At 35.3% G+C, this 25,811-nt stretch overlaps 1 protein-coding gene across 2 annotated transcripts in view; it reads left to right on the top strand.

Annotated features, from left to right (window-relative positions):
• The window catches only part of LOC145662237 (rho GTPase-activating protein 1-like), a 37,785-nt gene extending 13,890 nt beyond the window's left edge, over nucleotides 1-23,895 (top strand). For both annotated transcript variants that reach the window (XM_081727598.1, XM_081727597.1), the window contains 6 exons: nucleotides 1,957-2,175; nucleotides 4,659-4,757; nucleotides 6,100-6,302; nucleotides 8,404-8,604; nucleotides 9,690-9,796; nucleotides 14,444-23,895. In XM_081727598.1, the coding sequence (XP_081583724.1) occupies nucleotides 1,957-2,175; nucleotides 4,659-4,757; nucleotides 6,100-6,302; nucleotides 8,404-8,604; nucleotides 9,690-9,796; nucleotides 14,444-14,614 (1,000 nt within the window). In that variant the 3' untranslated portion in view covers nucleotides 14,615-23,895. The remainder of the gene's footprint in view (nucleotides 1-1,956; nucleotides 2,176-4,658; nucleotides 4,758-6,099; nucleotides 6,303-8,403; nucleotides 8,605-9,689; nucleotides 9,797-14,443) is intronic.
• The last annotated feature ends 1,916 nt before the right edge of the window (nucleotides 23,896-25,811 follow it).

Below are 25,811 nucleotides of genomic sequence, written 5' to 3'. Positions count from 1 at the left end.
GGAAATGATGTTAGAACGACGCATCTGGTATCGTGAGCAGTAGTGTGTCAGAAATCGTAGGTAGGTGTCATAGATGGCGCTCAACTGAAACCGTTTCTGGTATGTCATGGCCCGTTTCCATTCTCGTTTTTGGTACATACGCATTGTAAGTGTCGGATAAATGGCTTTACCGCTTTACAATCGGATCAACCACTGCGAAAGCTATTATGGCCCGTTACGAATACCAGGCAGGAGCCCTTGTCGAAACAGTCGTCCACAAAAAACACCAGTAAGAGAGACCTTCAAGGAAAGTGGCACTTGCAGTTGTAAAGGGTCCGCCAATTGGTGTACCAGGAAAATATACCAACCCAATGTGCGATAGACCAGCGTTACAGTTGAGTACTTCAGTGGCGAATACAGTATTTGTAATCGGTTCTTAAGGCCCGCGCAAATCATCTGATCTCGCTCCACATTGCAGGACGGAAAACAAACCGCAGGATATTGTATAGAAAGCACCTGTCGTGTTCCAGTGGCAAACAGTCGTCACAGTGAATAAAGCATCCATCCACCTCACATACAGTGATGTCAAAAGCAGCTGCAATTTCGTTTGCTGCTGCCGGAAAATAGAGATTATGGTTGTTACGAGATTCAGTTATGCATGGAAGCCTGAATTCAAGGTTGATAAAGACGTGTAAATGAATGCAAAATACTTTCAGCAATCCATTATGACACGTGGGTGGTGGGTGGTAGCGATGTTTTCCGTAAGTAAATATCCTTCACAGTTGGTCCGATATAAGGCGAACAGACTTCCGAACAGTTGATGCTGCTGAATGTCTTGAGAAGCAACTTCAAATGTAAAGGATTTGGCTATTCGGGAATTCGACTGACAGCATAGTGGTTAGCACACTACCACGGTAAGCACGAAACGTCCAGCTCGTATTTTTCACATTTTTAAACTTAATTTCGTACCTTAGGACAATATGGGGAGAAAATAATTTTCTTCTATTCACTATGTAGGGTGTAACAAAAAAGTCAGGACTGTGGAATGTCCAGAAAAATACATTTGGACTCAAAAATCACGAAATATGTGTTCAATATTTTAAAAAGATCTATTCAACTAGCGTAAAAACTAATTACTCCCCTTCCTTAAGGGGATTAGGGGACAATTTTAAAATTTCAAATGAAAACCCCTATTTTTATTGCAGATTCGGATTCTGCGATCGAAAATACGTAACTTTTACTTAAAGTACTTTTTGTTTTCCTCCTAGATGGTGCTGTAATCACAAAAAAGTAACATCATAGTACATCACCTGAGGTTGATAATCAAAATATTTCGAGAAATATACTTGCAATTAAAAAAAAAAAGAAGAAATACGTGTTCAGTATTTTTAAAAAGTTGCCCCTCCCTGAGGGGAGAGAAGGGGGCAACTTTAAAACTTCAAATGAAACCAATGAAACCCCCTATTTTCATTGCAGATTCGGATTTTGTGACCGAAAATACGTAACTTTTACTTGGAACACTGTTTCGTTATTCCCCTAAATAGCGCTATATTCGCATAAAAAAAGAATTATCATTGTGTCACAAGAGGTTGATAAACAATATATCTCGAGAAATACACTTACATAATAATAATTTAAAAAAATGCTGTTTCCTCCCTGTTAAGGAAAGAGACAATTCTTTTTATATTAATTCAATAGATTTTTTTCAAAATATTGGATACATATTTTGTGTGTTTTGAATCGGAAATGTATTTGCTCGAGATATTGCACTGTCCCGATCTTTTTGTTACACCTTGTATATTAAACCATTTTAGTTTGTCAAACTAACTAGTTACGATCACTATTGGTATTCTGAAAAGTATTATTGGTACCCTTAGAGATAAGGTTCACATTTATAAAATTTTATTTTAATAGTTTGTATAGCATTCATTTGATGTGTGGAATTATGCGAATGAAATGTAAGACTTTGTGTTCCAGGTACCTGATGTATACATTGGATAAGTATGTAGAAGAGGACTATAGTCTTGTTTATTTCCACTACGGACTGAATAGTAAAAACAAGCCTCCGTTGTCATGGCTATGGCAGGCATACAAAGCGTTCGACCGAAAGTACAAGAAAAATCTCAAAGCTTTATATCTAGTCCACCCGACGAATTTCATCAGATTAGTTTGGCAGATTTTTAAACCTGCTATTAGGTAAGTAGTCTATATGTGTCATTTACAAGTCGTATAAATGTATGTGGTTTAGAAAAGGTATGGTATCCTTTCTATGAACCTATATTTTTATGTCTTTGGTATACGTAGTTCCAGATTTGAGTGCTGCTGTGCTGCAAAATGTTTGGTGTTTACTCAGCATAGTGAGGTGGTTGGGAAGCTACGTGAATTTAGAGGTTACTAATGGTGTTGGGAGTCGATTTACTGACCATGTATAATCTATTTGTAGGTGAACCGTGTAGCCATGGGCTAAAAGACGAGGGAGTTTCGGTATGTAGATAAACTCAAAACATAATCCCTATGTTCTTTTCTGCTATTATTCATGTATTAGATACTTTGCTAGCATTGTGAAGACAAGTAAGAAAAACATGGCGGTGAGGCTAACTCATGTAGGAATAAGGGGCCGCGGTGGCTCAGTGGTAGAGCGTTCACCTCTGGTGCTTGGGGTCCCGGGTTCAATCCCAGCCCCCGCCAAGTGAACTTTGTGGTGGACAAACACCGTGTGCATGGGTTTTCTCGGGGTTCTCCCGTTTCTTCCCACTTTCTTCATTCCACCATTTCATTCATTACTCATCATCACCGTCTCCTTTAGTCTAACCGGCATAACCGTGGGACGTAAAACTCAAAGATTTCATTTTATTTTCATGTAGGAATGGTCTAGTTATATTAGTATACAGGGTGTTTTAAAACAACACCGACAACGTTTGGGAGTGATTCTTAACACTAAGATAAGACTAAAAGTGTAGACCAACCTGGGTGCACAGATGCTTTCTTTCGGAGTTATAGGCTGCCGAAAACATGAAAAAATGAACTTTGAAAATTTATAGCTCCAAAACTATTGGACCACCTTACTCTGGTCAAGACTTCACTTAGAAACTAGTATGTGCCCTATCCAAATATCCAGGTTTCAGAATCCTGCGGTACTTCCACAACAATTTTTATAGAGGTACTTCAAATTACATGCCCGTAGCCAAACACCCTCTACACGAAATTGTTGCATGAGTAACACAGGATTGTGAAACATGGATATTTGGATAGCAAACATATTAGTTCCTAAGTAAAGTCTTGATCTGACTACGGTAGGTCCAATAGTTTTGGAGCTATGAACCTTTAAGGTTATTTTTTTTTTCATGTTTTCAGCAGCCTACTCCGAAAGGAAGCATTTGTGCACCCAGGTTGGTCTATACTTTTCGTTTTATCTTGGTGTCAGGAATCACCTCTCAAACGTTGTCTGTGTTGTTTTGAAACACCCTGTATATATTTCCTATACATCCAATCCCTACTAACCCCTTTCTTCGTACGTGTCTTCACAATGCTACTAGTGAAGGCAGTAAAAAGTCGAATTTGAGTCGTTAAGGTTAGGACGTACTATTAACGTGACGTCCGAACGACAACGGGGTTTGAATCTGGGGGAGATCACCGTGTAAGATTAACCCCACGTTATAGGCTGTTCCCGATCTCGCCTCCAGACAAACTGGATTACAGGACCGTGACATCGGTCGCAGTCAGTGAAAATTCGACGATTGTATGTAATAAGTCCTTCACAATGTAGGGACAAAGTAGATATTTAAAAAAAAAAAAAAAATATTTATAAAATAGATCTTCATGCAGCTTCCATTACCAACTTTCATGGGTATTGTAGATTGAATAATCTTGAATGTGAAAAAATATTTGAAAAAGGGGAGCACTTCTTTCGGGGTACAGTATAATTTTGCCTCCAGTATTTATATTTCCCATTGTTTTGTTTTCATTTAATTTTCCAGTCGTACAGGAACGGAATTAATATTAACTACAAACAAGAGCCTCTTGTAATAATTTTATTAATTGATAATGGTAAGTGCAGAATTTCTAAATGGATGCTATAAAACGAAGTTGGAAGTTTATATTTGTTGGCTTAAAGTAAAACTTTAATGTTTAAATTTGAATGGTTTGTTGTAGTAAGTTACCCGAAATTAGATGCGAAGAAGCCGGCTTGTTTTTTGAGGGAAAATGTTAAACTTTCGCTTTTTATTTTATGATTTCTTATTCAAGTCTCAGCTTGTTTTCCTCTAGTGGATACCAAATTTAAAAATGCTCTTATAACATTCAGCAAATTAATGTGAGTTGTATGTTCAGTCCGCGTTTGTCGACCTTTTCTTTATTATCGAATGTTCAGTTTGTTTGATTTCTAATTCTTTTAAATCTCTTCTCTTCAGAATAAGGTAATTGAATGTATTTTCGTTTTATAATGGGAAGAGAAACGATGTGCTGATATATCTTCATTCAAATAAAATGTTCAAGTAGGCCCAAAATTTCCCAAGCAAAAAAGGCTTGAGATTCTTTTTTTCCCGAAGCATTTCTTCTCTACCTCAAATACAAGGGAATGTTTTGTGATGAGAGGAATTGCAATTTCAGCGAGCATATGTTTGTGCATTTAATAGTTGAATTTGCATTATTTTTACTTTTGTATTCTGTTTTTGTTATAGTGCGAAGTTTGGGCGGAAGGTTATGTATGTAAACTATCTTCATGAGCTAGAACAACATCTTCATCTAAAACAAATAAGGATACCTCAACAAGTCTTAGAGTAAGTATTATTATGTACTAGACTGTAGTGTAAAAATGCATTTAAAGGATAATTTGTGGAGTGTAGCGATCAAATTCCTATGTATATTAAGTGCCTATAGATAGATATCAAAATAATGGGAATACAGTAAGAAAATGCAGTTCAGCTTATTAATACGTCATTAGACCACCATTAGCCTGTAGTAAGTTTTGTTTTTGAAGCATTTAATAGGACGTGCTTTTAGCTCGTGAATCATCTGCAGAGAAATAGTGGACCCACTTGCGTTAGTAATGATAAGAGGAGGAAATTCCCTCCAAAACTGATCATAGAGGTTCAGTAATGTTGAAGTTGGTGAGTTTGATCTGACCAGGGGATGTGTTGATTTTATCCTGATACGTGTAAACAGTCGGCTGTCTGTATTGTCATGTGGAAAGGGAACAATATCGTTATCATAGAATCTCATAATGCGTTCCTTGAGAGTAATAACATAATCAACAGGACACAGTGAAACGACCATAAAAATGAAATATTTTACATTAACGTCCCACGTTTATGCCTTTTAGGTTAGAGGAGGCGGATTGAACCGGACTACGTGCATCAAAGTTATACACTAGCAGCGAAAGCACAAACCGCAAACATAACAATAGAATGTAAACAGTTGTGAACAAAAGGTTCTTTTGGCGTCCATCATACATATCCAGATCTGTTGTTGGAAACTTAGCTCCATTCTGGGCTCTTAAACTTGTTCCCTAACAGTCGTGGATACACTTCCACGAACTAACAGCGCTCTTCGAAAAGGACGTCTTTCATTTTCTAATATCAAGAATTAGCTATTGCTCTACGAATCCTACTATGCGTGGAACGTATAATTAAAACACAGATTTTTTACTGTTACCCAGCAGAATAAGTTACTAATGGAAGGCAGTGCTCAATACACGAATGATCAGTGTTACAAACTTACAAAGATTACGTTGCAGCACATGGTGTTCCCATTCTTTGATAACTATGTGTATAACAAGGAGATGGAAAACAAACAATTTTTAAAGTACAAAGGCAAGTCAGTCAATGATCGCATGGACTCTTCGCAGTCAATATATAGAGCCTACCATATTTTAAACTTTCTTAAAATATATCCATCTGTTTTTAATATTATACAAATCAAGGCTGAAAATTCCGAATTTCGTAAAAAGTAAGCTGTCAATAGGACGATATACGACATACCACGATTCCGTAATTTATTTCAATACATTTTTACTTTTTGAGTTTCTCAATTGTGCAAATATTGTTTGTTGTAGAAGTACTGTTATGTTGTATGTTGCATTGATGGCAAATATGAGACTGATGTTTTTGTTTTTTCTTCTAGTCACGATGAAAGATTATGTCAGAAGAATAACCGGGGACCTCAGCAATCGCCAATATCGAAGCAGGTTCAAAATTTCAAGTCGTACACACGACTTCCGACACAACAATTCGGAGTATCGCTTCAGTTCATCAAGGAGCATAACAACAATGAAACGATACCTCCCGTTGTAAGGCAGTGCGTAGAGTTCCTTAGTCAACCGGATGGTGAGTATCAGGAGTAATAAGGAATCACGTGATATCCACTTGTATTTTACTCTGAATTTCGTAAGTGTTAATATTTTTCATCTAAATTCAAAAGCTTTCACGATTATGCCCTTTAGACTAAGGGAGACGGATGATTAAGGCAATTAATTGACGATGGAAGAATTTGTGAAATGAGAGTGTGGGAGGAAATGGGAGTACCCAGAGAACACCCACGGACACGATGTTGTCTACCACAAACTTGATTGGAAATCGAACCAGAAACCCCACGCACCAGAGGTAAGGCTTTACCACTGAGCTACTCGAATCGAAATTCAAAGAGTAAAATATCTACAATTGGACCGCAAATTGAATCTAGGTCTCCAGTTTACTGTGGTGTGCGTGCGCTAACCATCATGCCTCCAAGTCCGCATTTTCAGTCATGAGGTGGGTGCTCAATCATTCAGACCATATTGACTGTATAATAACTATTCTTAAACCGATAGTTGTAAACGACAATATTTTAAGAATAGCTACTGTTTCAACGGCTGACTTTCGTCTTTTTCAACCGTGAAGAAAAAATGCGCTGCAGTCATATCACATGTTGGAGCTAACGTTCCGATGCATAAAAAACATCGTCGTATACGTGAAGAAAATGGACAGGTAGGTCCATAAGAAACAGCGTTCCAAAAGAATGCAAGTTTTGAAATATCAGACGAGAAACTCCTTCTAGTTATATGAGTAGTTTATACACCGTTGGCGCGGAAGAGAAGGGTTCGATTCCCAGTGCGAGCTCATGTGGTTCGAATCCCTTGTTAAACTGTAGGTCTACGTTCCATATACGAGTAGCATTAGAGCCGGTAGAAACTCTAAACTCCAGTCCAACGAAGCATCTCAACACGAAACTTTTAGAGCGTTACGGTAGCAGAGTGGTGTTGGAGGGTCTCTGGTTCGATCTCAGATCAGATAAGTTTGTGGTGAACAACATCGTGTTCGTGGCTTTCCTCGTCTCCTTCCACATTGTCATTCTACCAATTACTTTATAACAATTCATCTCCTTTTGATTTCTGGGCAAAGCTGTAGGACGCAAACTAGAAATTTTATTTATTATTATTAGTTTATTTATTTATTTATTTTTGACGACATACTTTTCCAACAGTAGTTTCATAACTAACTAACTAACTAACTCTATGGCCTATGGAACCCGCAGGTTCAGTGCCGCGTTCACAAAAGCTCTCCACTGACTTCTATCCTTAGCCAATTGCATACAGTTTCTACTTTGTATTCCTATCTCTGCGAGATCCATCTTAATATTACCCTCCCACCTGCGCCTAGGTCTTCCTAATGGTCGTTTTCCGATTGGTCTTCCAGTCAAGACTTTGAAAGCGTTTCTACTTTCTTCCATTCTAGCTACATGACCCGCCCACCTAAGCCTCCTAGACTTGACGACCCTAACAATGTTGGGTAAACCATATAAATTATGTAGTTCCTCGTTATGAAGTTTCCGCCATTCCCCATTCCCGTTCCTCTTGGGTCCGAATATTCTTCTCAGGATCCTGTTCTCAAATACTTTCAGTCTATGTTCTTCCCTCAGAGTAAGTGACCATGTTTCGCAACTATACAGAACAACAGGCATGATTATTGTTTTATATATTTTAAGCTTCAAATTCTTCGACAGAATTCGCGACGACAAGAGATTTTGAACAGTAGTTTCATGCAAAAGTAATTAATACAATACCTCAAATTCCTTTCCAGTAGTTGATATATAAAACATAATGGAATCCACTACTAATTATGTGAACCTCCCTGCAGATCTGCAGACTGATAAGGTCCTAGGTTCAATTCTCGGGAGCATAAAATTTAAACACATTACAGTGCTTTCAATTCCTCTTGAAAGTGTAGATACACGTCTCATATGACCTCGTCGCTGTAAAGGGACGCTAAACTTCAAGAAACAAACTAGCAATAATAGAAATCTGTTTGGAAACGTTACGTTTTGGGGAATATTGGAATCACGCAATAACATTATCTTTAAATTAGTAACCGAGGAAGATTTTAGAGCTCACCAAGTATAATCGAAAATGAATCTTTGTTTGTAGTGATACCCTCTTAATGTATTTTTCAGCCTTGGAAACCGAAGGCCTTTTTCGGAGGTCAGCGAGTGCCACTCTAGTCAAAGAATACCAGACGAAATTCAACCAGGGACAGGAAATAGATTTCGAGGGTAATGTGCACTTAGCTGCGGTCATTCTGAAGAAATTCTTACGAGAATTAGAGGAGCCACTCATGACGTTCGATCTGTATGATGAAATAACTCAATTTCAGAGTAAGTTTAAACTTATGAAAATCATGTTTTTTATTAACATTTAGTTCGTCATCTTTGGTCTAGATCTGTACTGCAGTGTATCGTAGGCTATTAGTTTGTAAACATGGACGTTTTGTGTTGCATAAGCAAACATCATTGAGGTAAGTAATACGGGAAAGTAAACTGTGAACTTGAAGTGTGTTAAAGGCGTTTTCCGCGTTATGATGAAGAAAACAAAATTACACAATGATGGAAACACCTTAACAGAATGTAACTGATGTGAATAATACAGCGTTGGATCATTTTATCTTGTATTCATTGAGAAATGAGGCGTATAACTCGTGAATGGGAGCACCATTCTTCATACAATGCATCAGCGATAACGAAAAGAGGATATCTTCACCGAACTCCTTTTCTAAACCTGCCCACAAGTGTTTGATAGTACAATGGAAAGTTTTGAAATTGAACCGGGTGTTCCACAAACCACGTCTGAACAGGTCCGGTCATGTGTATTGATATAAGACTGGCAGCATCTGTATCATAACACACACTTGATCACATAATCACTGGCAGTAATTGGTGTTTTGAGAGTGAAATAGGAACAATGCGACGTGTTGAGGAGCACATTCTTCTCTTCGATTGTTCACCATACCTACATGAGTTTGCTACATATAGAGTTATTTCAAATTAAAACAATATCAGCAGAATTTTGAAGTACTAAGTTAGATATATTGCTTAACAGTATAAAAGATGTATGACAGAACCTTATGCACCCGTTCAAGAAGAGGTAGTTATAAACCCAGAGATGGAAATGTCCGAAATGTATTGGATAAGTTAATCATTACAGACGTAAAGTAACAAAGCCTTGTTTCATTTGTATAGTGCAGTTTACGTAAAATAACTATTGTGCTTGTTTTGTTGTACAAATAAATGCGAATGCACTTAGCAGCTAGATTGTTCGCTGTGAGGGAATGCATATCTACTGTGTCTATTAATTCCATAGTAACCTAGTACGTACTAATTCTTCGTAAATTAGTATTACGTTTTAATATTTTATTTAATAATGTATTCTCTAATAATCAGCAAATGATGTATTGTTATTTCAGGTATACCGAAGGACGAAAGGCCACGAACGATCAAAATATTAATACTTGAAAAGCTACCTGAAGATAATTACGCTGTTCTAAAATATATTGTTCACTTTTTATCGAAGGTAAGCTTTTGCTAGCTTTTAATTCCTTATGTATAGATGAACCATGATACGTTTTTGTCTTATTACACATGAAACACGTGCTAGTCCACTATTTATCCAAGTTCCGTTATGATATATATATATACGAACCACGAAGCTTTTGACTCTGTTCGTGGCTATAAATAAATACAATATCAACATAAAGATTTAAAAAATACAGATAGAATGTTTTTTACACGTTTAATTATTAGAAACATAACACTAATAAAGGGTACATAAGTCTCAATCCCAGGTAAAGATTGCATTATATTTTAGGTATCTAATAATTTAGTATTAAACACTCGTCAAAGTATCAGATAAAATAGCTTTCCGTGTTTCATCCGTCTTTGCTTTTATATCGAGTTTCGAAACCCTAAGTCGTTTACAAATTATCAAATAAACCTTTAATTAATAAATTAATATATATATATAATTATTTGGCAACGCTCAGTATTCCCAGTTGTTATTGCGGCGTAAGGAATTGGAAGCGTCATCGCCATCCGCTCTTGAATCTGAATTCAGCCTTGGCTATTATTATCCACTTCCCTAAGTTCTTGCTTTATATTATTCACGTAGGAGAACTCTTTGCTCCCAATAGGACTCCGTGAACTCCATGAAATGCGCCTGTGTGTTCTTATCCGAGTTCATCTGTGAACCTACTCAGTTTCGGTGTAAAGTTCTGAAATTACCTTGCTTCGTCTGATTCTCGCCAGATTTTTCCCCCCATAACTTTATTATTGCTTGCAAGTTGTACGGGGTTATTATAAATGATTGGAGCGATTTCACAGTTCTATAATTGTATTACTGTATATATTGCGATAATTTTTTTCAAACACACAGAAAAACTCAAAAATTTGTTATTAATTACAAATGTTCGATGTGTGCTCCCTTAGTGATTTGACAGACATCAAGCCAAAAATGAAGTTCTTCCCACACTCGGTGCAGCATGTTCCTATCAATGAGTTCAAAAGCATGGTTGATGTGGGCTCGCAGTTCTGGCAGGTTTTGTAGTAGAGGAGGTGTGAGCACTGAATCTTTCACATAACCCCGTTCCACACACACACACGCACACACAAGTACGCAGATGGGGTTAGGTCAGGAGAGCGTGGAGGCCATGGCATGAAATACTTTCTCGGCGCCTGTTAAAGATCTTTGAACTGGATCAAAAGCTTAGGAGTTCGTACATTAAATAACGATATAAACGTTGTATCATATCTTTATCTATAAAGTAATTGCACTATCTTTCAGTAGGTATACGTTAAAGAAATATTGTAGTAAAAATAAATAAAATTTTTCCTTCTTTAGTTTTTCTGTGTGTAGAAGATGGGAGAATGGTTACGTAAGGTTGCATTTTTTTCAATTTTCAGAATTTTCAAAATATTTTTCCTTGTCCTACTGCGTGTAAGGCTAATTTTAGACGGAAGCATTCATTGTAGGATTTCTCGTAATAGATGTGCTGCCAAAAATCTCGTATAATATTCTATGGCATCGAAAGTATATTGTGCTTTTACACGGTAGCAATTTGATAAGCTTTTTGTGACGTAGCAAACAAATCACTGGGGAAGAGCGCAATTAAGGCTCCGAAACTAAAGCGTGAGGTAGCTAAAGCTGTAGTGGTTGTAACAACAGTTCTCGCCGGTTATATTAAAAAAGGAAAACCACAAAGAAGTATGTGGGCAAAGAATTGGTTGTTGCGGAGGGATGATAATATTTCAGTTCTTTCTTTGGTAGAGAGAGAACTGAAGCCTGAGGATCCTATTGCATTCAGGAACTTCCTTCGTATGGATAACGAAGCCGAAGAAAAGTTCTTTGTATAAATAAGGATGCTTCTCATATTTTTCAGTCAACATAATAATAGCATCCCTACTTCAACCCAGTTTTCTTTAATACAATTTAATTTCCCACACAAAGCAAGATAATGGATATTTGGCAGAAAATCTTTCGCTTCCTTTTAACGCACCACGGTGCTGCAATCGGACGAGAAATTCTGGGGAAAATGCTACGAAATATCGACAAGATATGCCATAGTATGTGAAATGCTTTAACATTTGCTACTTTAGACGGTAGGATATCGATGATACGATTTTTTGCTACGAGAAATGCTTCCGTCTAAAGCTAGCCTAACATTTAACACTTTCAACTGTTTTACAAAGTTTATGATATGTATAGAATCGTATTAATTGAAAAATGAAATACAGTAACATTGCGTGCTAATTCCTATATGTAAGCGCTTGACATTTCTTTCAGTATTTGTGAAAAATTGATTATCAGCTAAAAGTAAATACTGAATGGGCAATATCAGCTTTCCATTGTAGAGAATACGAGAGAAATTTGAAAACTCACATTCTTTGTGAAAACAAAAATTGGAGGTTCTCGAAATGTGAAACGACTTTATAAATTAACATAAATAGGCCAAAAGACACATTATATGTTGCCACATACCTCCATAATCCACTTTTGTTATAATAACCATTTGCATATTTTTAATATATTTTTTAGTAGAGTATAAGGGGAAAAAATCATCGATACGTTTTTGTTAACTCTCAGTAGAGTTGGCAAAAAAGTTTTTTTTTTTTTAATTAAGCCAGTTTTTTGGGTTTCAGTAGGTTTCGTTTGTTTATTTACATTACATGTTGATTGAGAGAAGTTGGTTTGATCGTAACGGGCTTGTGAAGAATGGTGGGACCTACAGCTTAAATAGGATTGCCATATCTTACATTTTCCCTGTAAGATTTACGTTTTTCTGGCACATTTTACATTATACGATTTTATTTTTCCTGTAAATCAACTTCTTCATTTTTGGAATAAATAAATAGAAATATAGTTGTGGACATTTTAAAAATGTTTTTTCACGATTTTGTTAGTGCTATTTTTTAATTACAGTAACTGAATTCTCACAAACTGTTAGCAACGCAATCCGGCGAAGTTAACTTAGTATTCAGAGAGAAAATAAAACAGGTTGTGTACACGGAAGTATGCATAAAGTTTTTACCTCCTGTCTAACCGGGACCCCAACTTTATGATTAAGAATAATTTGCTTTTAGCATCTTAGTCTTCGTGTATCAACATCATATAATCATTTCACAGTTCGATCGAATGTGATATATTGATGTCAGGAACAGAAGCTACTCTCAAGTAATGAAAGCAGAACTCCAAATTCTTGTGAATTTCCATATGTCCTGCAAGTATTTTTGAACGTATTAAAAAGGATGTGGGACTGTTACGAGATACAATCTTCATTAAAATACAGTTAAAAGACAACAAATATTGTGTGATGTACTTGGCTGGTTGAGTTTGACTTCAGCGTGTCTCAGCACCGAGGTTATATGAGACGAAGACTTACGGCTTAACGTGAAATCCAAGCTACATGACTTTTTTAAGTTTTATGTTCCAGTCTAATGAAGATTATTTTGCATTACAATGTGAAACCAAATGTTTTTTATATATAAATCCTCAATATCACGTATCTTCCGTTTCTTTTCCCATAAAAATCCCAAGGTCTTCCTTTTTCCTCTGAAAATCTGGCAACCCTAATCTTAAAGTGAGATACGAATCACTACTCAGTTTGTACCAAAAAGATTGTCTTCCATTTGAACTCGGACGCTGGAACGGGCTGCGGTGGCTCAGTGGTAGAGCGTTCATCTCTGGTGCATGGTGTTCCTGGCTCGATCCCAGCTCGAGCCAAGTGAACTATGTGGTTGACAGATATCATATGCGTGGGTTTCTTTCGGATTCTCCCGTTTCTTTCCACTTTCTTCATTCCACCATTTCATTCATTTCTCATGATCACCGTCTCTAGCCTAGCCGGCTTAACCATGGGACGTAAAACTCAAAAGAGTTCATTTCGAACGCTGGACAACTTGATTAGCAAGGTGATGAATGTTATCCACGGAGGACACCTGATAGAAATACATTGTACTGATCTTGCATACTTGTGAATATTTTAAGAGTCACTCCAGAAGGGCGGAAAGATACACAACTTTGGAAGCAAAATCACTGCACAGTTTTATACATTACTGAAATAAATGGACAAATCAAAAGACTACAGAATACAGAAGATCTAATTACATCTAAGTTAGTTCACTGAGTAAGAAATAAAGCAACTTAATTCAATTTGTATATCATTAAAAGAAGAGAATAACAACACGAATCTGAGTTCAATTTGACTCTGCACTACTCATACGTATACATATGTAAAAAAATAGTTTCGATTTCAATTAGTCAGTCACATTCATTTTCATAGGTTTGTAATGTATGAAAAAAGATCTTGTAGATGGTTTGAGATACGAGGAAATTTCACCATGAAGTTCACACGATTTGCACCATTTTTACTCATAAATTTATTTCATTATAAACTGGTTTAAACCATCCAACCCCAATGCACAGTAACGATTGTATAGAAAATTTTCAACTACAATCCAACTGTTATGGTACCCTTGTACACACGTTCATTTGTTGAGCGACACCGCAATAACAAATATATATTTGTACCTGAATTTTGGTCAAAAAAGAATTGGAAATACGTTTATTCGTGTTTAATATGACTACTATTCAATTTTCATGATAAACACTATTTAACGTCAATTTTTGTATTTTAAGGTATTTATTTGGTTCTCTATGTTTTTATAGGTAATGGATCGTAGTGATTTGAACAAAATGACTTCCTCTAATTTGGCTGTGGTATTTGGTCCAAACTTAGTTTGGTCCCAAGATCGAGAGATGTCTCTTTCTCAAATTGGACCAATCAACACGTTTACAGACTTTATGCTATCTCATCAGGATGAAATATTTATCATATAAAAGGAAAAATGTATAGCTCAATCTGCAGTTAGTGAGTACGTGATTAACCTTTGGACGGGTTTTGTGTCTGTACAGTACGTCACTAAAAAAAAACAGTGTTCACTAACTTAATAAAGAAATGTATCTAATCAATGTAAAGGTAATTAATACCAAAGATGATAGCAGGACAAGCGCTGCAGTGGAAGAGAACTAACGAACTAATTCATAAGCAATTTGTAAATAAAAAAAGGGCAAAAAATAATATTTTTTATTAGTCACTTGAATGACAAGTAATATCTTCCTCATATTTCACAGGTTGCAGGGCTTTCATTAAAAGGAAAAGAAAAAAGGCGAGGAAGGTTTTGTGATAGTCTGTGGATGAATGTGTGTTTTTTCAGATTATTTTTCTTCCCTTTATGTGGTGAAATCTTCACCATATCGAATGATATACATCACAATCAAATTAAAAATATAGACTGATCATTTCGGTTTCGTGGCGTAAATCCAGGATATGTGTTTTTATATATATATTATATATACATATAGAGTGTGAATGAGATTAACTACGAGTGTGAGAATGGAATGCCTTTGAGAGTGACTTCCTATTAAAGTTTGATGCTGTTAATATGTTGACAAAGAGATAAAAATATATATAGAGAAATATATATATATATATATATATATATATATAAAGATGTATGCGACAAAAGAGTAAATTCTCTATACCTTGTGATTTCTTAAGCTAAGATCAGATGTATTTTAAGAATTTAATTTAGAACTTGTCAGCGCCAGTTACACATGAAGCATTCCAGCCCGTTAATACAGTATTTAATAAAGCTTATAATGTTAAAAAAATATTTACAAATTATATGTATTATGTATAGATTTCGTTACGAAAATGTTTAATTATTGCGTGTTGGGTCAAAACTACCTGCTATGTGGTTGTGTATCAAGTCCCGTGTATCAGTTCTTTGTGTCGGTTACAGCAAGTGACATATAGTTTATTTAAGTATTTGTGTGATGTAAATAGGAAGTTTGAGTTACTTCATCTTAATTTGCACGTATGCACTTGAAGGGGTTGTGAGTTGTCAGTCACAAATGTAAAAGCACAAAATCTATTATGAATTGCTTAATCATATTTAAAATGAAGTTACCATTTGCGAAGCTAACTCGAATTTATGCTGAATGTATGATAGTACTTAGTTTTTGTATAGCATCTCCCTTTGTTTTATTTCCTCTTCCTTTGCTGGCTTTTTCTGTTAATCAACATTCCTTTTTCAATTGTTCAGATTCCCTTGGAATGAAAATCGGTATTTCTGTGATACTGAATACACGTTACAACTTGTAGAAAAAAAAAAATTATATATTTTAATTTAAAATTGATATAGAAACATTTTGTTTAACTGGTCACATTTTTCATTGATTGAGAAATGTGCCTCTTAGGCTGTAACCAGTAGTAATTAACTTGCGATATCTTCCATGTAAATGAAATAACTTTTTATATGTGTGTAGGTAGTAAAACGAAATTAAGACTTTACAGGGATGTTGGTACTAGGAACCATTCATTATGTCATGAATATAGAAATGAACGCGGTGTACAACTGGTATTTTTGAAGAAATCTATAAACTTCGCATATTGCATCTTCAGATATTTGAAGACGTCTATTTCGTTAAGGTTAATAGTAATAGTTGTGTTGTTTCCAGATACGGAAGATAAATAACCTTAAGTAAACAAGGAGAAAAGCTCTGAAATTTAACTTTGGCAAATATAAAATATAATAGCACGTATGAAATACCAAGTAAATAGCATGACATTTCTTAGCTTTCGAGCTAATCATTATTCTTTACCTAAAACAGACACTTCATCTCCATTTTTTAGTAGAGAAATAATCTTGCTTGGTAAAGATTTCGCTTACTTCCGTTTAAATTAATGATTATGTCCCTCTTTCTCACCTCAACCATGGGTTGATGGGGAACATGGAAATTTTAAAAATTTTCTCTTCCTTGGGAGAACTGTTTTATACTTTGATAAGATCTCTTCATAAATGCATCTAAATATTCTATTCTTGCTCTTCCTCTTACTTGTCTTGCTTCTGCCTTTCCCTTTATCAACACGGTGATCCAATCGGAGTGCCGAATAAGATGGCCAAGCATGCTGTTTCTTCATGATCTGTCGTCCTTCATTAGCTTCCTTTAGTACGTCTTCATTCCTTTTCCTTTCGATCCATGAAATGCGCAGCATTCTGCGCCAACAACACATTTCAAATGCTTCCAGCTTGGATATTTCAGCTTTTCTCCATGTCCACGTTTCTGATCCGTAAAGCACCATGCTCCGTACCAGGGTCTTAATAAATCGTTTTCGAACGTCCAACGATACATTTCCTGATTAGGTATATTTAAAAAAAAAATAGGCAAAAATCCAAACTTGTAATATTTAGATTTGACTTGGATAGTTCGTTAGTGTAGAAACCTCCATTAAATTGAAAATATCTTTGATTAAGAATAACACGTAGTTTTATAGATTTCTTCAAAGATATGATTTTAAGAACGCTTTGTTGTACCTTATATTTTTGAATGGTGGCTATGTCATATGTAAGAGAAACCTACCATTATGGTAGGAATACAAAACTATTGATTTTCGTGTATGAAATTCATTTTGATCTGATACTTGCATTGAATGAAAATGTAGGGCTTCCACTTCTATTATACATTTAAATGGCAGTGGTTTAGGATGGGCAACATTTGAATGTAATATTCAATTACTAGTTAAAATGCGCAATTTATTAAACCTTCAAAAATGTCAAATGAAACGTTGGTATACACTGCTCTTGATTTACACACACACACAATTTATGTTCAGGTTATTTTGCAATCTTGTGAAATTAATTGTATGCTGCAAATGTTTTTTATATCAGTCATATGAGAACTAATTTCTCATAATCTTAAAAAGAGAAACCAAAACAATTTTTTCTGTTTTTAAGACAAAAATAAACGTTCTGCTGGCGTCATTTTCATTCAATAGTCTTATTCAAATGTGGTTTTCGTTGTGTACAGGAAATATTACTTGAGTGTCGGTGTGGTGTGTGGGTGTGTGAAGTAGTGAAACAAATGTTTTTCCATTAAATTTTTTATTACACTGTTTTGTTATGTAAAGTTTATAATCAGAAATTTTATTCTTTTTATTCAAATATAAAGAAGGAAATTTTATAATTTTGTATATGTAATTGGATTTGTTGTGTAACGCTAAAGCTTTAATCTTTTGTTTAATACATTGTGTTATGTGTAATTGTAAACGAAGCGTCAATGAAAATTAATTAATTTATTTTCTATAGATAAAATGATTATTCTTCATGGAAAATAATTAGCTTCTTTTCGCACAATTTTTAATAATTCAATGTATGCACCAAATAGGCGTCGGATAGTCATGATTCTTAGAATTGAAATATTCGAGTGTAGAAATTCAAGATATACACTTAAAATGACCAAAGCAAATTCATAATTTAATTATATAGGTATACATTTTTTTGTATGTTGATATAATTGATCTTCAATTTAAATAGATGTAAATATTAAATATTTTTCTATAATATCTGCTTCTCCATTGTGAGATCAACAAGAGTTAAAAGTGTGGTTCAGTTTCATAATTATCTGCCTGCTACTGTTATATATTCTTCTTTTGATAATATCTATTTACATATTGACATGTATCCCATCGATGTAGTATTCGCAGCTCGCACCAAGTGGGCTTGTGGTGGATTTTCTCAAGGTTCCCCTGTACTGGGCTCATAGCGAGTCACTTTTTTTTTTTTTTTTATTATAGCTAAAAGTTACTTTTTTTTTCAAGTTTGTCACTAAAAGTTAACTTTTTTGGGAGGTAAAGTGACTTTTTCGTGAGATTTATGTTTTGCATTGGCAGTTTTCTAAGAAAAATATAAAAATAAATGGAAAAAGGCAGAAACTTGTTACTCATTACTCTTCTGAAAGCTTCAGTACTTGCTGCCACATGTAAAACAGTCAGCTTTATTCTCACTTCAGCTTTTATTCTTTCTAAAGCACAGTGGATGGTTGGTGGATGCTTAAGTCTCAAGGTGGGGTTGAGAACCCTTCTGTGTCTATTCTTTCTTCTATCATAATAGTCTTTTAGTTTTCTCTCGAAGTAGTTAACGTTCCATTCAACGTTGTGTGTGTTTGTCTGGTTCATCATGTTCGTCTTGTGTTATGCTTCTAGTATGTTCTTCGTAAGAGTAGGTGATGAATTTGAATATTGCATGGCTTTGAGAACTCTCAATGCTAAGTTAAATATATAATGTCTGGGATGAAGAAATTCGGAAATAGCCCAGAACTGGTTCCACTTACTCAGAAGCTTGTTACATCTGCTAAGTTTGCTTACTTTAAATACAAAGCATACTTAGAAAACCTAAGAAAGGGGAAGTAAAGAAAAAAAGATGAAACAAAGCAACAGAGAGGTGATGGGGAAATTGATAGAGGAAAAACGGGCATGATGTGATATTAGTCACTTTTTCGTGTGCTTTTGGTCACATTTCAACTATTTACAAGAGACCAGACCACTATGAGCCCTGCCTGTATCATTTTTTTCATTCTCTCACCACTATATCCTTTAGCCTGCAGGTAGAAAATTAAAATATTTCATTTTCATTTCCCATCGATATAGGAGCGCACATATTCTGTTGGTATAGAACTCTCTGACAGTCTGAGACAATCTGTCTGTCTTTCTTTCTTTCTTTCTTGACCTTGTTAGAACTAATGTTTCCTCCGAAGTGTGAAGATTTTGACTTCGTGTTAGAAGTGAAAGGATTGTTCAAGCGACTATCTTTGTAATGCATCTGTAGTTAGCAGTTCTTGCATACGTTGTATCCCACCACTTCCTCTGCTGGAGCTCGTAATTACCAGTCTGCCGTATCTCAATGGTCCACCTAGCTACGTTGCGATAAGTGGTCTAAAGATCGCGATAATCATTATATCAGGGCGAAAGGTCCAAAACATCTCAATTAAGTTTGTCAATATCAATTGAAAGAAAGGGTATCTCAAGGAACTGTAGAGTGAACGTTTTTAAGTTTATTCTTGGTACAAAGATCGGTCAAAATGTAACTCAGTCCACGGTACTTGGGTAGTGATAAGCGCTAGAGAAAGGGATATTTTATTTAGAAGCGTTGGCACTCAATACAATCATTCTTATATAATTCTTATATAGATGAATGTCCTCGTATTGAAAACGTTGCGGTTACACATTTTCAACAGTCTTGCTTAACGGTCAACGGTCTTAAAGATTTGTAAAAAAATTACTTCTACATATAAAAGAATATTACCCCTACATATACACACAAATGTACTTTCACTTCTAGATGTAGATTCACAATAGTTTGATCACAAATTTTCGGGTTGCCAAAATACACGTATTGAATAAATAGAAGCTTTTAACTTACCGAATTCATTACAAGTCCGCATGAGGGTAATAGAATTCAGTGACATTGAATTCCGTTGCAGTTACCGATATAAAATTTTCGTAAAAAGTTTGAACTCTTGGATGTTTCTCCAGAAACAACTAAGAAGTTTTTTACATTCTGGAAAATGAATACTTTCGAAATTGTTAAGAAGATTGTCCCTGAAGAATCAAGCAAAGCACTAACTGCCTTGCCTAAGAATCTCGTGCCTAAGAGCATTCCTTCTATTTGTGGATTTCCTTTCTTGTCTATTGAAGGCCTCCGGTCTTACCAAGAGATGTGTTGATAGTATGTAGCCAATAAGATTGCATGTGCCAAAAATAAAGAGGTCTTAAACTGTAATTTCAATGGTTTTCCCATCTCAGTGATGTGAACTTCACAGGAATATGAAAACTCTTTAATGGGCATCTGCTTGGTTTTGTATGGGCCATCTACTTTGTACAGTAAAAAGATACTATCAGCAGTAAGAAAAACGTTTCGTACCTCTCGTACAATATTACTAAACTTTTTAAAAATTCGTATTCTTAAAACACGCCAATCTTTTATATACGCTGTTTTCACCAAGTTCATTGCACTTCCCGTAGCTACTTCATGGTTTCTGTCATTATGTTGTTTTCGTGTTTTGCTAGGGTGTTATGAATTATATTGAATGTTTTGGTTCCTTTGCATTCGAATCACTCGCAACTATATCGTATTCACTTCAGAAAAGCATGGGGGGATAAAAACAAGAACACAGTGTAAAACCCTCTCTCTCTCACAAGGCAGATGGGGAAAAGTATTTTCATATGCGTACTTAGGTGGACTGTGTTGCTTTCTACCCAATTCAGCTAGACTATTGTGTTAGTCGTAGCTTTCAACTGACTGAGGTGATTTCAATATTAACAATACCAAATTTTGGATTCCCTTTCAGTTTACATAGCAGTGTGGAGGCGAGCATTGTCATTAAGAAAATTAATGTTATATTTTAACAAGATAGTTTCCTTCTCAGAACGTTAACGTTTCTGGATTAAAAGAAAAAAAAAAAAACTCTTGTCATCTTGGTTAATTCTAGTTCTATTGTTTCAGGAAATCAGTTTGAAATGACTCCGTATGGAAGAATACTGTGTTGTGGATTTCTTAAAGCGGTGGTGTCTATTTTCCATGTGCGTAATGGTTCACTCAGTTATTATCACAAATCACAATCCTCTACGGGAATTCATTACTTTTTGCTTATATCGCTGCAGATGTTGTAACGATATTTCTTGCATGCCTTCCTTCCTACTGGACGAAACTACTTGGCCATAGCCTTTCTGAAATGCAATTGTTCTTGAATTACGTTAACATTAACAGGAGTGGCTTGTAGAGTAGCTAAGGTCAAATCAATTATGAATCGTCTCCCCACTTTCAACGCTGAACATTATCATACACTAGTGCCATTTGGGGGGAGGGGGGTATATGACTCAGTAGAGTGTGGTGGTCCGTGGTTTGATCCCAGACCCTAAATGTATGATGGATATCATCGTAGGTTTTTCTCCCGTTTCCTGCCAGATCATATCTCTGATTGTTTCTTAATAATTCACTTTAATTAATCATCTGTCTGCTGTAGCCTAAAGAGCATATCAGTGGGACGTTGAATTAAAGGCTTCATATTTTTACTAGTTGGCATGTGCTTTCTGTTTCACTTAACACTAGATTTCATCCCATATAGCAGTGATACTGAGAAGGGAGCTTAAATTCTAAATTTTCAACAATCAACTACGCATATAATTGTAACAGTATTTCTTTATCGTATTGTAGAATCAGTTTTGTAAAGGTGTCAGCTGGTTTCTCACTTTTTTCTTCACCAAGAATTTGATTTTAGCCAATGCTGCTTGACTGTAAGCTACATTTTTGGTAACCATTTTTATTATTATTATTATTATTATTATTATTATTATTATTATTATTATTACATCGAAATGACGAGATTTGTCCTATTTTACTGAAGGAACAGGAATGTCTTTACCAGTGATCGTAAACAAAAATTTAATTTCTCAACATGTTTCATTTAATAATAATGGAAAGTGATTCATTTTCTTAAGTGTCGAGTAGCCACATATAGGTAGAGTTTTATCCGTCTAGTGCTCACATCTCCAAAAATACACACAATTTAATGTAAAAGCAAAATTCATGACTATCCGAAGCCTGCTTCATACCACTAGAATGTCATACAGTCGTGAATTTGAGAGAGAGACGTTAGTGTTGTGCAGTTGTAGAAACTTGATGATATAAATAAAGTTCGGATTTCTATGACATGTCATTTTTATCCTGGTATATGTTTTTAAATGTCGAATTAAATACAAATATTTCCGACTCTCAGATAAAAGTTCTGTTTTTATTGGTCGTATAAATGCATATTTGAACTATCTTTTAGCTTTAGGTTATATTTGGGTCTGAAGTGATACAAAAACATATTTTTGGTCATATTTTAGGCGAATTTTACATACCGCTCAGAAATATTTTTGCCAGTATTGCTAAAGTTATTTGAACTTTCTTTTTGAGAAATATTTGGCCTTCTATAAGATGATTTGAATGAATCAAAGTGGTTGACGTGGCGTAGCTTCAGTCACTTTGAAAAGGAAATCGCCACCTCAGCTTCTCTCTCTCTCTCTTCCTCCGATTCAGTTTCTTTGTTGTATTTTGGTGGAAAATATTTCCATCCATATGCGAGAGATGAAAAGAATACTCTAAAAGTAATGGTAATTCATATTAAGCACGGTCGGAGGGTAGCCTCTTGAAATCATTACTGATATGTAAGATTTTTTTCTCCTTTCCATTGAACGTACCGATATTTTTCGAGTATGAGAGATATTGACAAACATTACGAGGGATTTTGGCCCTAGAACCTGGCATCATTGAGTTTCAAGATGTCTGAAGTCAAGTGCTATAGTAATAGTAGTGTTATAATAGCATTTTCAAAATTTTTAGGTCATAGAAATTCGAGTGCTATTTATAACATTCCATAGTGGAGTCTAGTATATGACAAGCGGAAACAATGATAGCGTGGAATAAGATTGTTTTTTATCATATCAAACAACTGTATTAAGGTCTGACTCAAGCAATTAAGGTATCTATAAAAGATTTGTAATAACAATAAATGAACCATTCTCTTGCTAGACTTTAAAAGAGTTAATGTAAGACACATATGCTGAAAATAGTTCTTTTCTTTCAATTTGTCAACTAGTCGGTGGGTAAAAAATTGCTGAGAAGTGAAGAAGTTGATCGGGAATAAATTAACATCGATATAAGAAAGGCGATTTTCATTATTTCAGTAGGCAGTTGAAGTTGGTCGTTACTTGTAAGTAAGGACGCTTGTGGTGGACAAATGGAATATATTGTTCCTACAATGTTAATTGGCTTAACATCATGATGTACAATATGTTACAATGTAATAAGCAGGTGTTAACGCATCTGTAGTATGTGTGTATCAGGACTTTTCGTCCTCATCACCTAATTATAAATTTCAAGAAAGAAAGAAAAAAAAAAAACAGTTTATGTAACAATGAAAGTCACCTAAACAAACCCGAATGTAATAGTCACTTATTTTTATTGACTGCTGTGCTTTGGTTCTTGTAGGCTGGCGATAGAAATAATTTGCTTCTGCTACTTCTGTCTCAAATATTCGAAGAGAAATTAATATTTGAGCGAAGTGATATCTGATTGTACAAACTTATTAAGATCCTAGATAATTCGTTTTTTTTTGTATGATTATTTTAATTATGATGCATACAATTTAATTACAGTTACTGTGTGTAACTTCTAAGAAAAACATGCTTAATGGAACGCTTTAGTAAAATTATGCAAATGTTTCAGATAAAAAAATATTTAATTATAAATCGAATTAAGACTATTCGATCCTTAAACGTAATCTTTTTTATATATTTGAAATATTGTTCCAAGCTTTAATCTAGACCGTAACATTCCAACACTCTGCAGTGCCTATTTTGCACAGCAGTGTTTACTTAATATATCGTCATTATCTGTCGGCTAAATGCATCGAGTGTATTTGTGTTAGAGCAGTCATATAATGCACGCGTAACTTAGACTTGAGAATTGAGAAAAAGTGTTTTTTGATTTACTTCGCTCATCGTATTTTAATTCATTAGTACTTTATCATGTGTGTGTGTTCGGTTACCTGATCGTATTTTGACTGGTTCAAGTGGCACACAAATGTTGACTTTCCTATTACAACATTCACTCAAGCAATCAAAAGCAGGGCATGAGAGATTGTGAACAGTGGAGATAGATTTCCACAGCACCTATTTACTGTAAGCATTTTCTGCTTATATAGGAATTCTGTGTGTAGTTAAATTTATTGAATGAATAAGTGATTTTTAAAAACCCACAAATAAATAACAAAAACAAAACATATATTCCAGGTTATATTAGGTGACGATGTTATTGTAAGGCAGGCATTGGACAGATTATTACCTCAGTATCAATTCAATAAGATGTGAGAAGTTCATTAATATACAAAAATCAATCGGATCGAATGATGAATGTTTGATCTACTTTTCTTTGTTTCCTAAGGAAAAGGTGTGCCTCTCTGAAACTTGTCATTGGGCCTACTTGGACCAGTCATAGTTGATTATAAAAATTTCAGACTCGTTTGTTCGTATTGGTTATATTGATACTTGTAGGTCGTGAATGGGGTTAGGGAATTACAAGCCATGACTGTTGCGAACAAAGCAATAGAAAAACTTCAAGCTTGTGGACCAATGAAATTACTAAAACCAACGCACTACGTCGTAGAACATCTATTTCGAAATCTTTGTAACTACAAGGGACATTGCGAAAGTAAGTTTCTTCATTTTTTTTTTCACAGAAAAGTTTTATTACAAACATAAAAAAATTAAGTCTCGAGGCTATTTTCCCTCATAGTCGCCACGGACCGTTTTTTATGTGGTGTGTGACCTAGTATGTTTCCATATCATTGAGGCGGACATGGCTTCTGAAGTAAAGTTGTGCACCCAGTTCTCATTAGCTGTGATGATCCTGAACAGGAAGTCATTGCCTCCTGCTTGTACCACATCAGGTGTGCTATTCGTGCAGTTTTGTGATCAGGGGTCAGATCTCTTGGCAGCCATCGTGTCGACACCTTCCAGTATCTCATCAACTCATGAATCATGTCATGGGCTTGAGCACGTCTAGTGTTCAATATAAATGCGACATCAGACACAGGTACGCGCCTGTTGGCTAAAACGATTTCCTGGACTGTGTCTATATTTGTTGCAGTTGTGAATGGAAGAGATGCCGAGATTGGTTTTCATTGAACATTGCACACCCGCGCCCATTTAACGAGACATCATGATGACTCCTTAGACGCTCTATAGGTTTTCTTAAAATCTAAAACACTATCTCCATGCGTCGGTTCATAGCGCACGATGGCCCACACTTCCATTTTTGACCACGTTTCGAATACACTTCTTTCTGCTAAACTGATTTGCACTCGGTTGAGCTCGAGCCTACCGCTCCTACTTATGCTGCGAATGTGTAATTGCTCTGCGTCGTGACTTCTGGAAATATTCATTTGTTATGGCAGAGTGTATGTTCTCAATTTGTAATAGAGCTTCTCTGTGAAAAATATAACGAAACTTATTTTCGGAACGTTCCTCATAGAAAGAAATGTATAGACGAAAGCGAGTACCTCAACTTTAGTAAGTTATACCATTGCTGGATTGTGGATAATGCGAATGCTTCACAAGAATTCAGAGAAACTGGAATCTTTTCAACCTAAA

This window comes from Thermobia domestica, chromosome 10, assembly GCF_964235325.1.
Source record: "Thermobia domestica chromosome 10, izTheDome1.hap1.1, whole genome shotgun sequence".
NCBI classification, from domain to species: Eukaryota; Metazoa; Arthropoda; class Insecta; order Zygentoma; family Lepismatidae; genus Thermobia; species Thermobia domestica.
The sequence above is the reverse complement of the archived record's forward strand: the minus strand, read 5'-3'. Positions and strand labels throughout refer to the sequence as shown.